Source organism: Pelophylax lessonae, assembly GCF_965119305.1.
Source record: "Pelophylax lessonae genome assembly, chromosome: 1".
NCBI classification, from domain to species: domain Eukaryota; kingdom Metazoa; phylum Chordata; class Amphibia; order Anura; family Ranidae; genus Pelophylax; species Pelophylax lessonae.
Genome location: NC_138768.1, coordinates 525039691 through 525054228, shown reverse-complemented (window position 1 = coordinate 525054228; position 14538 = coordinate 525039691). Strand labels below are relative to the sequence as shown.

Below are 14538 nucleotides of genomic sequence, written 5' to 3'. Positions count from 1 at the left end.
TATTTGTTTTTTATTTTTTTATTTTTTTACATATTGTCACCAGTCAGTGTCCCAGTTAACTGCAATACCAGTTATATGAAAATGCTGTACTGCACTGGTGAACGTAAGTAAAAAAATATTTACAATTTCTTTTTTTTTCTTCATTTTCCAAAAAATTGTGACAAAAAAACGACAACTTCAAAAAACTCGCCATGCCTCTTACTAAATACCTTGGACTGTCTACTTTCCAAAAAGGGGTTATTTAGGGGAAATTTGTACTGTCCTGGCATTTTTGGGCCTCAATAAATGAATAAATGAGATAGGGCGTCAGTACATCATGACTGATCAATTTTCAAATATATATATATATATATATATATATATATACACACACACACACACACACACACACACTATATATATATATATATATATATATATATATATAAAACCATAGTTTATGGGCACTATAACATTCCTGCAGACCAAAAAATTTACATTGATTTGAGTTATTTTCACCAAGAAAATGTAGCAAAATACAATTTGACCATATGGTGATTAACTACCATTAAAAAAAAGCTCTATTGGTGTGAAAAAAATAATAAAACTTTCTTATGGGTACAGTGTTGCATGACGTGCAATTGTCGTTCAAAGTGTGACAGTGCTGAAAGCTGAAAATTGGCCTGGGCAGAAAGGAGATAAAAGTGCCCGTTATTAAAGTTGTTAATTTGGGTGTCTAGAAAATGAATGATGAAATTTAACTCAATGCTTTAGAGAGAAGTTTTGTTTTTCTCAAGGCTTTGCTCCAATTTTCAAAAGTCCCCTTTTGTAAGCGTAAAACACACAGTGACTTCTACTACACTTTATTCAAAAGTAGAGCTTTACTCTGGCATCATTTAACACAACCACAAAAAAATAATAATAGAGTTTGAAAAAAACTGTTCTGAGTCCACTACAAAATCAAAATTGCCACCTATGGTATAAGCCAACATGTTTCGGAGTCTTCTTCACTACCCTTCGTCATGGCTAGGGGAGTATAGATTCTAATATCAGTAAAAGAATAAAATAAATATGATTGTGCATCAAAATAAATATTTTGTTGAGAACTTTCAACAACTGGTGTGGCCATTTGTTCTTTTTCTTTGGGAGTTTAGGCACAGACTAGCCAGAAATGTTGTACTTCACTAAAAAGGAACCCAATACAGTTTATGGATTCAGTGCATCCCATCTACAGGTTCACCATCCTTTGCCAAATGACAGGGCTCTTGCGTCTAGTAATTAGGTCTCTAGGCAGTCAAAGACCACTGATTTACTTAAGAGACAAGCAATTGTACCAACAATTTAAAGAACTAATGTAACTTGGAGACTTATTTAAAGCACCTAATACATTTTTCATTATCTTTATTTGCCTACTTTCGTGAAAATTTTAATCTCCTTTTTTTGCCTGTCTTCTGAGTGACTATTGATGTGGTTCACTGCTGAGATTTCAGTATCCACCTTTTTAATAATTGGAATAGAATGAATTAATAAACATTCGAAATGGTGTTGATTTTATATTAATAGTCCCATGAGCTTACTTCTTTTCCACGATAATTATTCCCCTGTGGTGGTCTGAGTCTACTACTTGTAAATTAAAAGCCGTCTCTCATTAGAGTTCTATTCTGTAGCTAACGAGCTTGATGTAATTTTACACTGTAGGTTGATTGCAATATTTGCTTTTATACCCAAAAGGTTGGTAGCTTTGATTGTGTAGAGAAAGAATGTAATTTCATAGTTCTTTGAACGATATAAAGAGTTCCACTTAATGAATAGATGGTTATTCTCAAGATAATAATTTAGTAAACACATTTCTGACTCCACACAACTAATATCAGTTGGTGGCTGGACATACCTGTATCTTATGTGTACTAGTGATCGGCATACAGCACAGCACTACTACCACAACCAAACATATCCTTGCATTCCAATAACTGGTGGTCTATGAACTTGAACCTTTCCTTACTCTAAAACTATCTAAATCTAAAACTAAAAAAAAAATGTTTGTGTATATATACCCTTTATTTATTTTATTTAATAAATAACTCAGACCATTTTGAGGTGGACCAAAAGGAAGAACAAACCACACTGCACAGCATTGCCTTCTTAACCACTTTACCGCTGCTCACTAGAGCTCTACTGCGGCAAAGTGGCTTGATAACGTCTGGCGACGTAGACCTACGTCGCCAGACATTCCCCTCTCTCGGCGGCGCACTCACAGCGGGAGTCGGGCCAGGGGAGGAGCGGCGGTGATTACCGCCGCTCTTCCCCGATCTTCGGGGGAATCGAGTGTGGAGATCCGCCCGCTTGTGTAAACAAAGCGGGCGGATCTCCTAAGTGACAGGCAGGGTCAGATTGCTGGGTTCAGCTTAGCTGAACCTGCGATCTGTCCCTGTGTCACTCAGTCCCCTCCCCCCACACACGTTAGTAAGCACCAGGCATACATTAACCCCTTGATCACCAATAAAAATTAACCCCTTCCCTGATAGTGTCATTTTTACAGTAGCAGTGCATATTTATAGCACTGATTACTGTAGTAATGTCACTGGTACCCCCAAAAGTGTCAAAAATGTCAGTTAAGGGTCCGATCTGTCCGCCGCAATGTCGCAGTCCCGCAAAGAAAATCGCAGATCACCGCCATTGCTCGTTAAAAAAAAAAACACCAAAAACAGAAATCTTACCCTTAGTTAGTAAACGCAATAACTTTTGCGCAAACCAATCAAAATATGCTTATTGCAATTTTTTTGTACCAAAAATATGTAGTAGAAAACAAATTGGCCTAAAATGATAAAAAATTTTGATTTTTACATTTTTTGGGGGGGAATTTCATATAAAGAAAATGTGAAAAATATTGTTATTTTTTCAAAATTGTCGCTCTTTTTTTGTTTATAGCGCAAAAAGTAAAAATCGCACAGGTGATCAAATACCACCAAAAGAAAGCTCTGTTTGTGGGAAAAAAAGGACGTAAATTTCATTTGGGTACGGCGTTGCATGACCGCGCAATTGTCAGTTAAAGTCGCACAGTGCCGAATCGCAAAAAGTGGCCCAGATGTAAGACAGCAAAATCCTCCGGTGGTAAAGTGGTACTCCTACTGGAATCACAATATACCCCTGACACAAGCATTGTGTATGTGTCTGTATACAGACATCAGCTAACTGCCTCATTCACCCAATGCCTATTTAGTACCTTGAAAGAGTCCTTTCTGTAAGCCAGTTCCTTTGAATAGACCAAAAGTATTATCGCAGGAGTGCTCCATAATATCCACTGGTGTTTTTTCATACTGAGAAATGTCGACAATAATTTTCATACTATCATATGCAGGGCATTAAGAAATGTGCCCATTCCTATTTCACTCCAAACCATTTAATGTTATTGGAGGTAATTCAAAGGATATGCATTATGGAGTAATTTGGTTGTAACTACTATAAACACCACACCACCAGAATAAAAGGTCGAGCAATACTAGGCTAAACCATACAATTTCTAATGTTTCTAACTGCAGAGCTGTTATACATCTACAGTGCCTTGAAAAATTATTCATTCCCCTTGAAATTTTCCACATTTTGTCATGTTACAACCAAGAATGTAAAAGTATTTTATTGGGATTTTATGTGATAGACCAAAACAAAGTGGCACATAATTGTGAAGTGGAAGGAAAATGATAAATGGTTATAAATTTTTTTTACAAATAAATATGTGAAAAGTGTGGCGTGCATTTGGATTCAGCCCCCCTGAGTCAATACTTTGTAGAATCACCTTTGGCTGCAATTATAGCTGCAAAGCTTTTTGGGGATGTCTCTACCAGCTTTGCACTTCTAGAAAATGACATTTTTGCCCATTCTTCTTTGCAAAATAGCTCAAGCCCTGTCAGATTGGATAGAAAGTGTCTGCGAACAGCAATTTTCAAGTTTTGCCACAATTTCTCAATTGGATTTAGGTCTAGACTTTGACTGGGCCATTCTAACACATGATTATGCTTTGATCTAAACCATTCAATTGTAGCTCTGGCTGTATGTTTAGGGTCGTTGTCCTGCTGTCCTGCTGGAAGGTAAACCTCACCTCTTGCAGACTCTAACAGGTTTTCTTCTAAGATTGCCCTGTATTTGACTCCATCCATCTTTCCATCAGCTCTGACCAGCTTCCCTGTCCTTGCAAAACAACCATGTTTCACGGTGGGGATGGTGTGTTCACGGTGATGTGCAGTGTTAGTTTTCTGCAACACATAGCATTTTGTTTTTCAGCCAAAAAGTCCAATTTTGGTCTGAACTGACCAGAGCACCTTTTTCCACATGTTTGCTGTGTCTCCCACATGGCTTCTTGCAAACTGCAAACGGGACTTCTTATGGCTTTCTTTCAACAATGGCTTACTTCTTGCAACTCTTCCATAAAGGCCAGATTTGAGGAGTGCGGAACTAATACAGTAAACCCCCGTTATATCGGGGTTCAGTTTTTGCGGTCCCGGTATATTTTTTTTCTGTAGACCTATTAATATTATTTTACTAATTAAATCATTGTTAATTAAATATTTTTGTGTTTTCCATTGCTCTTGCTCTGTCTCTCAGTATCTTTTATGTGTTTAAATGTGTTTCTATTGTTTGTTAAAAGTGTGTTTAAAGACCTTAAAATGCTTTTAAAAGTACAGTGAAAGATATAAAAACATGCCTAGAGTGTATTTAAATAGGGTCTTTCTATTTCATGGATTTTTACTTTTCGCGGGTGGGTTCGGAATGTAACCCCCGTGATGGAGAGGGGTTTACTGTAGTTGTCCTGTATACAGATTCTCCCACCTGAGTTACCCTGTGCCTCTAGGCTGCTTCTTTGATTATTGCTCTCCTTGCCCGGCCTGTCAGTTTAGGTTGATGGCCATGTCTTGGTAGGTTTACAGCTGTGCCGTACTCTTTCACTTTTCAGGTGATGGATTGAACAGTGCTCAATGAGATGTTCAAAGCTTGGGATTTTTTTTTTTATAACCTAACCCTACTTTAAACTTCTCCTCAACTTTATCCCTGGCCTGTATGGTGTGTTCCTTGGCTTTCATGATGCCATTTGTTCACTAAGGTTCTCTAACAAACCTCTGAGGGTTTCACAAAAGAGCTGTATTTATACTGAGAATAAATTACATACAGATGGGCTCTATTTACTAATTAGGTGGCTTCTGAAGGCAATTGGTTTCACTGGATTTTAGGTAGGGATATCAGAGTAAATGGGGCTGAGTACCAATGCATGCCGCACCTTTCAGATATTTATTTGTAAAAAATTTTGAAAACCATTTATCATTTTCCTTCCACTTCACAATTATGTGCCATTTTGTGTTGGTCTATCACATAAAATCCCAATAAAATAAATTTACTTTTTTGGTTGTAACATGACAAAATGTGGAAAAGTTCAAGGGGTATGAACACTTTTTCAAGGCACTGTAAACACATGGCTTTATTAATAACTGAAGCTAGGACTGCTGATATTTATAGCGCTCCTGCTCTTGGGGTGGTGTGGAATGATTCCCTAAATAATGTGGAAGGCATGACAGTTAATATAAAAAAATCAAATAAGTGTTGTTCTCCCTAGCTGGCAAAACAAAAAAATCGTTGGTAGACATATATACATATCAAACACACTTACCTAAACTGATGGTAATTGGCAAAGATAATATATCGGCTTTTATTCCGTTAAAGCATGGAAGTATCTCTTCTAGGTCACAACAACTAACCCAAGTGGCATCAGAAAGCCAGGGCACATCTGGTTTACTGGGGAGCTCCTAATTAAACGAAAGAGTAACAATTATTAAATTAATAAAGATATAATTTATTCAGGACTTTAGCCTTTTGTTTCTTCATTCCACACTACTTAAGCTAAAAGACAATATAGGAACACGCCAACACAACTAGACAAGTCTGTCTGGGAACAACCCACTTTCTGTTTCTTTTGAGTAAGAGGCTTGCTTATAATGAGCCCTGTCTGCCTTGTCCTAATATTATTACATGCTCCTGATGTTACTCACATTGTTCTATTTTATGATTAATTGATCTGGTCCTAGTTTTTCCACCTAATCAAATTTTGTGCTAGTAATATAGGCACACATTATCTGCTTCGAATTATATATATTATAATATGGTTTGGAAAAAAAATATATATATATATTATAATATGAATTCCCAAAAACAACCACAACCAACAAGAGAACAAGAAATAAAATGTGAAAAAATAAAAACAAGATGCATCATGAATATTTGTTTTCTTAAAAATATATTTAAAAAAATATTCCCTTACCAGATTAATCTGCAAGTCCCAAAGATGTTGGGATGATCTGGATGACATTTGCATTTATGGAGCAAGCCTCAAATGCTCACAGAAAGGTTTGCAATATTATTTAGATTTTTACTGACTGCAAACCTTTGAAAAAGTCACCATCATGTAAATTAGTGTATTAGGCCTTACAATTCTGTTTTGTTACACAGAAATCACATTTAAAGCTTAGCTCCAGACAAAAAAGAAAAAAGTTTTGCCTTGCAGTGGGGCTATGCATGCACTGCAAGGGTTGATTGCATTTTTTTTCTAGGGTAGAGATGAATGGAGGTACACTTACCTGATCTTCCAATCTTCCCGCACAAGACTGGTCCGTGCAGCTCCGGCACCTCCGTGTCGTAGAGGTCTTGAGCGGTGAACTGTTCCTGACATCAATAACATGAGCAGGCTTGGACCAGCTCTGGACATGAGTATGCCAAGAACAGTCCACCGATGGATCATGATGGAGTGCTGTTTGCCAGTGGAGCAGAGGATCAGATGAGGCTTTCTACTCTCCCCTGGACAAAATGAGCACTTAGCCCTTGCAGATCACTGATGCTATGCAGGTCTTCTGCACCATGTCAGTGTATCGGCTTATTCATACATCCCATACAGGTAAGCCGGTAATTGCTGACAGGAAGACTCAATGTACTACCACGGTGCTCCACAGCCATAAAGGATGTCGGGGGTTTGTAGTTCATTCGGACACACAGAGCTGCCTGGCTGAATGACGTGGCCATGTGGATGGAGCCACGCGCAGCTACTCTGCTTTCAAACAGTGGTAGCCAGTAAAGGGACCTTCTCCCCATACTGCTGTCACAGGGAGGGGGGGCAGTGGGCTGCAAATGTATCACTGGGAACATGTTACATGTTCCACCCTAAAATCGTGTGGAACATGTAACATGTTCCCAAAGGTGAATTTATCCTTTAAGTGATACCATTTTAATTGTCAGATTTTGATAGTGATTTTGGGAGGGTAAACATCTATGGGCGCAAAAATTATGTAAATATTGCATTGGGAAAAATTACAGAAAATGCTTTTATTTTCAAATGTTTATTTACAAAAAACCCTAAAAAATAAAGCTATACAAATTTGCTACCAAATTAAAGCCTGACCTATCCTGAAGAAAACAATATATAATATGTTTGGGTAGGCTACAAATACTAGAAGGCATAATGTGTGGAACTGAGACATATCCAAAATGAACAAAATATTCTGAGACCCAGAGAGATTACGAGAGAAAAAGGCCCAAAGATTTAAGTGGTTAATGAAATGAAGGTACCCCAGGAGCTGTATGAAATACACTAGTTGAGAAACTGCAGTGTGCCCAATTAAGATGTTCAGTGAGCTTCACTTCAATAGGCTGCCACACTGATATGATGAAATGATGCTCTGAGCAATGCTTTCAGAGAGGACAGAGTGTTCCTCCTTAACCTCTACTTGGCTCATTTCATTACACAATGCACTTCTCTACTCTTGCTATACAGGGAATTCACAAATGCCAGTGTGGCTTTAGTTCATATCAGAACTCTTCTGTTTCTTACTGAGCCTCCGGTCATGCTTATACAATGGTTTGAATCAGCATGGAGACTACCTGCGAGACTTTTTTTTATTCATTTTTTTTGCATTAGATGTATTACATGGTTCAAATAGACTGCATTATTACTTACATATAGAGCAGTTTTCTCAATGACAGTTGGTTCATTCAATAACAAACGCTGGGAGCTACGAATTTTTCCTTATGGGTTAATGGCCTGACTCAAGATTAGGCTTATCGCTATGTTTACATGAACACATTCCTCCCTTCAGGCTATAGATTTTGATTCAAGCTATTGAGATATGAAAACATCCAGAAGATTTATCTGCACTAAAAGCAATAAAATCCCACCTTATCTAAGCCTGCAGCCCCTCGCAGGAAAAAATTCCATTCTGACTCAGTGATTTCTCCTTTCTGTCGCATGGTCTCTATGCAGAGCATAAAGCTGTAAATAAGCTTGTGCTGTTCAAAAAGGCCTCGTGAAACATTGGTATAAGCTGAAAAAAGAGTTTGCTTGAGAAGGGTTGCTAGACGAGTGTCAAGATCATTACTCTTTTCAGCAGACTCAATTGTCATGTTGAATAACTGAAAGGGAAAAAAATAAGTCAGCAGAAAATGTGCACAAGCATACCTTGAAGGAGTTCCATTTAATTGCAGAGCATACAAATAGAGGAGACACACAGTATATTTTGTCAGTTGTATTTTTAAGTAGAGTTCACATTTTTCACTTAAGGTATTATTTATTGCAGTATTACAAAGAGCAATAATGGTGTGTGATGTGCGGTAACCAACAGCAGACACATTTCAGAAATAGATAAAGTGATATTTTTTCGTTTGTAGCTATGTTTACACTATGTCAATCACTACTTCTTTATTAAAGCTTAACGAGAAATTCCCGGTATGGATATACCAGCTTGGTCCAGCTTGGACCAATGTAACTATGTATATACCATAGTTGGCTGATCACTGAAGATGGAAATCACTGAAGGGGACTCCACTACTCCAGTGACTTCCACTAGCTTTTGAGTCCCATGCTAAGTGGCTGCCCTGCTGCATTCTGAACACAGGAGGATGACCACTCAACACGAGCACCAGTCAGAGAACCATTTGCAGGCATTCAGAGAATGCAAATCACCTATACCAAGCGGGCAACTTTCTGTGTTCACAATGCAGCAGGGAAGTCCCAGGAACAGGATTCGGAAGCTAGTGGAGATCACTGGACTAGCAGTGTAGTAGCAGTGTCTGCTTCAGTAATTCTTAGCTTCCAGGGGTATTGGCCAAGTATAGTATATGTATAGTCCAAGCTGGACAAATTTAACTACATATAAAATATCCCTACCTGGAAATCCCCTTAAAGTGTCACATCCTAATAGAACACATATATTTAAGTAGCATAAAAGGTAGAAATCATACTCGGTTTTTTAAGTTATGAAGGTTTTACAATATTTTGGAAGTATCATGCTTAAAAAAGATTTATGGGAATGTTTTTTTTTTCCTCCATTCATACTTACCTAGGTGAATGCAGCATCGGTCCAATGCTGCATCTTTCCCCCCGATGCCTCTACACTGATAACCAAGTGATCGAATACCACTAATCGCTCCGTTCTGAAAGCTCCCCGAGCAGAGAGCTGCTGACTGTCAGCCACAGCCCTCTGCTCTGCCCCCTCCTCGCTCATTGGAGCGCTGGGCTGTGGAAGGGCGAGAAGCAGCCAGCTCAGGCTCTCAACGGCTCGCCAGGCACCTGGTGGATCCCGACTCTGTGGTCGCGGTGACATGGTGCCTGGACCGACTTTTGTGACATCAGCAGAGAGCAGACTTCAGAACTCTCTGCTGAAAAGGGGCCACAGGAGTGCAGAACAAATTGCACTCCTGTGATCCATAGGAGATGTACAGCCAAACAAACTTTGGCTGTACATCTCCTTTAAAGCAGAAATTTATATATTACATTTTTATTTAAACCCTCTCTCCCTTCAATTAAAAAAGCTCCCAAGTCTCAACTGACTTTATTCACACCCTACCGTTGCCTTTAAGGATCTGCTCCCTCATCCAATGCCAATACTGGTCCTCTTTTTGCGTGAATGACAGCCAGCATCATTCCATGAACCCAGGCTGTCATGGGACCTCCTCCCCTTGTCCCCTTGGGTGTGCCTTATTATGCAGCAAGGGCTTGCCTGCTGCCCATGCTGAAGAGGACAACAGGGGCCGTGGTTTGCCCATGTGGACTCCTGGGATTCATATCCTGGTACTTTTTTAAAACCGGTGCAATAGGGAACAGGAAGATTGGGCATTTTGGGATTAAAAAATACATCAAGGTGTGCTTTAAGTATTATTTACTTTTGTGAGACGTCATACTGTTCACGTGTTACCATGGCAATGCATCTAATAAAAGATGTGAAAGTTAGGTGTAACAAGCTGAACTGCCAATTAATATTCCAGGACATATAAAATCTAGCCTCTTTCTCAGAGGCTTATGCAAAAGAGCATATGTTTTTATTTTTTAACAAGGCCTGAATTCAATTCTGTTCTGGTGATGGTCCAATTTTGGATATCTTCTGCCTTTCTGTCACTGGACTTAAAGTGAGGGTAAACCTTGACAACAAGGGCACAAACAGCAATAAACACCTGACAGAAGTGTTATCCCTTTAGAAAACCACTATTTAGGCTCTGATTGTCATTCTGTAGTGCAAGAATATGTAGACAAATATGTGAATGGATGTTGTGGGAAAACTATAATCTCTAGAAATATAAATATTTAACTTACCTGTTTGAAATACTTTAATGAGAATTGATACATTGGGTCTATTTCTGAGAGACTGGCAATGACAAAATACACAACAGACCCTTGAGTGGCCACTGTCCTGTACTTTTCTCGAGCTGCATTTATCTTTTGTTCCGTGGCTTCAGCTTCTTGTAGTCTAGTTTTGATAGCACCTGAAGTTATCTACAATAAATGAGGAAAAAATAAATATTTAATGTTACTGATTGTTACTGTTTAAGTTACTGTGCATTGAATACTGCAGTGCATGGGAAGTATGGTAAACGACTTCTGGACCGGAAGGTTTTACCCCCTTAATGAGCAGCCAATTTTTTGCGATACCGCACTACATTACTTTAACCGCTTTCAGACCGCCCGCCGCAGAAATACTGCGGCAGGCTGTCCCTCCTGCGTGAATGTCGATCGCGCACCTGCAGCTAATTGACATTTTTGACACTTTTGGGGGGACCAGTGACATTACTACAGTAATCAGTGCTAAAATATGCACTGTTACTGTAATAATGACACTGGCAGGGAAGGGGTTAACACCAGGGGTGATCAAAGGGTTTAATGTGTCCCTAGGGGGTGCTTTCTAACTGTGTGGGGGATGGGCTTGCTAAACAAACACAGAGACCTGTGTTCCTTAATAAGAGGAACTCAGGATACCTGTGGCCATTACTGACAGTGGTCTGCTGTGTTTACAACGGCATATTACCATTCTGTCTCCATGGGTAGCGATCGCGGGTGCCTGGCGGACATCATGACCCCTGGACCCGCTGATTTTCTCCCTCTGTGGACTGTAGGAGCATCCACAAAGAGCACTGTGGCTCGCGCATGCGCAGTGTGACACTGCCTGTGAAGTTGCATCTTGCTGTGGTTTCCTTTAGTCAAGATGCCAGTGCCTGGACCCTAAGTCGATTGAACAATTGGCTCGGGTGAGTACAACACTGAATCCTTGGACAGGTAAGTGTCCTCATATTAAAAGTCAACAGCTTAGGGGGAGACTGGAGCTCCCCTTTAAGCATGAACATCCATACTGTGAAAACAAACACAACCCCCCACAATCACCCAGTGGCTGACTGAAATGAATGAGATAAAACACATAAAAAGCCTGACTCTACTGTAAATGCTAGTTATAGATTGGGGTAGTTGGCACTTATCTGCACAGCTTGTTGACTGAGTTGTGCACAGGGAGGCATTGGATGCTTTTTCATTCCCTATCTATTCCTTTCTTTTTTTGCACTGTCTATCAGGAACATTTTTTTTCAGGCCCTCTAACCTTTCACTATATATATATATATATATATATATATATATATATATATATATATATATATATAGTATCTCACAAAGTGAGTACACCCCTCACATTTTTGTAAATATTTTATTATATCTTTACATGTGACAACACTGAAGAAATTACACTTTGTTCCCAATGCTGTGGTAATGAATCCACAGGCAAGGTTCCAACTGGGAGCTGAGGTTGGTGATTGGACCCCAGGGCAGAGCACACAAAAAGGGACCAAACCGCAGTACCCCTAAAAAGTGAATGATAGGGCTGAAAAAATATATATGTGTATATCTATTTATCTTTATATCTATATATACATACATAGTGTATATATATATATATATATATATATATATATATATACACACACACAGTATCTGACAAAAGTGAGTACACCCTCACGTTTTTGTAAATATTTTATTATATCTTTACATGTGACAACACTGAAGAAACTACACTTTGTTATAGGGTAAAGTAATGGGTGTATAGTGAATGTATAGTAAGTGTATAGCTTGTATAACAGTTTAAATTTGCTGTCCCCTCAAAATAACTCAACACACAGTCATTATTGTCTAAACTGCTGGCAACAAGAGTGAGTATACCCCTAAGTGAAAATGTCCAAATTAGGGCCCAGAGTGTCAATATTTTGTGTGGCCACCATTTTTTACCAGCACTGCCTTAACCCTCTTGGGCATGGAGTTCATCACCAGAGCTTCACATTTTGCCACTGGAGTCCTCTTCCACTCCTCCATGATGACATCACAGAGCTGGGGGATATTAGAGACCTTGTTCTTCTCCACCTTCCGTTTGAGGATGCCCCACAGATGCTCAATAGGGTTTAGGTCTGGAGACATGCTTGGCCAGTCCATCACCTTTACCCTCAGCTTCTTTAGCAAGGCAGTGGTCATCTTGGAGGTGTGTTTGGGGTCATTATCATGTTGGATTACTGCCCTACGGCCCAGTCTCTGAACTGAGGGGATCATTCTCTCCTTCAATATGTCACAGTAGATAATGACATTCATGGTTCCCTCAATGAACTGTAGCTCCCCAGTGCAGGCAGCTCTCATGCAGCCCCAGACCATGACACTCCCACCACCATGCTTGACTGTAGAGGCTTCCTTCTGGGACGACAGCCATGCAGACCAATTTGATGCAGTGTGCGGTGTATGGTCTGAGCACTGACAGGCTGACCCCCCCACCCTCTCAACCTCTGCAGCAATGCTGGCAGCACTCATACATCTATTTCCCAAAGACAACCTCTGGATATGATGCTGAGCACGTGCACTCAACATCTTTGGTCGACCATGGGGGGGCCTGTTCTGAGTGGAACCTGTCCTGTTAAACCGCTGTATGGTCTTGGCAACCGTGCTGCAGCTTAATTTTTAGGGTCTTGGCAATCATCTCCTTTTAGCCTAGGTCATCTTTATGTAGATGCTCAGAGAGTTCTTTGCCATGAGGTGCCATGTTGAACTTCCAGTGGCCAGTATGAGAGAGTGAGAGCAATAACACCTAATTTAACACACCTGCCCCCTATTCACACCTGAGATGTTGTAACACTAATGAGTCACATGACACCGGGGAGGGAAAACGGCTAACTGGGCCAATTTGGACAATTTCATTTAGGGGTGTACTTCCTTTTGTTGCCAGCGGTTTAGACATTAATGGCTGTGTGTTGAGTTATTTTGAGGGGACAGCAAATTTTCACTGTTATACAAGCTGTACACTCACCACTTTACATTGTAGCAAAGTGTCATTTCTTCAGTGTTGTCACATGAAAACATAGAATAAAATATTTACAAAAATGTGAGGAGTGTACTCACTTTTGTGAGCTACTGTATGCATATATTTATATATATATATATATAGATAGATAGATAGATAGATAGATAGATAGATAGATAGATAGATAGATAGATAGATAGATAGATAGATAGATAGATAGATAGATAGATAGATAGATAGATAGATAGATAGATAGATTTTATCTGTGATCTGCATCGTGTAGTCTATTTTTGATCCTACCAACTCTTGTGTGAGTATACCCTATGTATAGTCTGACCTTAAATGGATGCACTTTTTAAATTTAAATACAAATTGATTAACATTAAGTGCTTTCTATAAATTTATTGTTTGTGCTATGATTGTCTTGCCACAGATATACACAAACTTCAATTTTCATCTGTCTCCTGAAGTTGGCACTACCCCGCGAAACACATAGAAATTACAGCCTTTCTAAATTAGAAAGTATATGTTCCAGCAATTATGTTTGGCATTGTGTATATACATGTTTGAATTGTCTATCATGATGATGTAATCAAAGATTGATTTGTGCTTATATTTTATGTATTCTGAAATACATTTTGTACTTTTCTTAACATTTTGACATATCATTTTATCCAACACCACTCTTAAAAGTCCCAAGGGCATATTTTCTCTGTGTTTTTGTTAGACAGGGCTAATTTGTTTTTTGTTTTTTTTCTTTTCAGGCTAGCTGGTGTGCACAGAAATATTTTGTTGTTTGTATTGTGTTTGTATTGTGCTCACCCTCTTCTATGTGTACTTCACTGTAAGTGCTGGGTCACACTTGTGCGATGCGGGAAGGCTGCGAATTCGCAGCCTGTTCCCGCATCGCAAACGCACATCTGGCAGTTCACAC

General features: G+C 39.3%; 1 protein-coding gene across 1 annotated transcript in view; it reads right to left on the bottom strand.

Annotated features, from left to right (window-relative positions):
• Nucleotides 1-14538, bottom strand: part of DNAH6 (dynein axonemal heavy chain 6) — a 473665-nt gene that overhangs the window by 92246 nt on the left and 366881 nt on the right. The window contains exons 60-62 of the mRNA XM_082248007.1: nucleotides 10598-10777; nucleotides 8188-8421; nucleotides 5636-5771 (exon numbers count right to left, since the gene is read on the bottom strand). Of these exons, the coding sequence (XP_082104133.1) occupies nucleotides 5636-5771; nucleotides 8188-8421; nucleotides 10598-10777 (550 nt within the window). The remainder of the gene's footprint in view (nucleotides 1-5635; nucleotides 5772-8187; nucleotides 8422-10597; nucleotides 10778-14538) is intronic.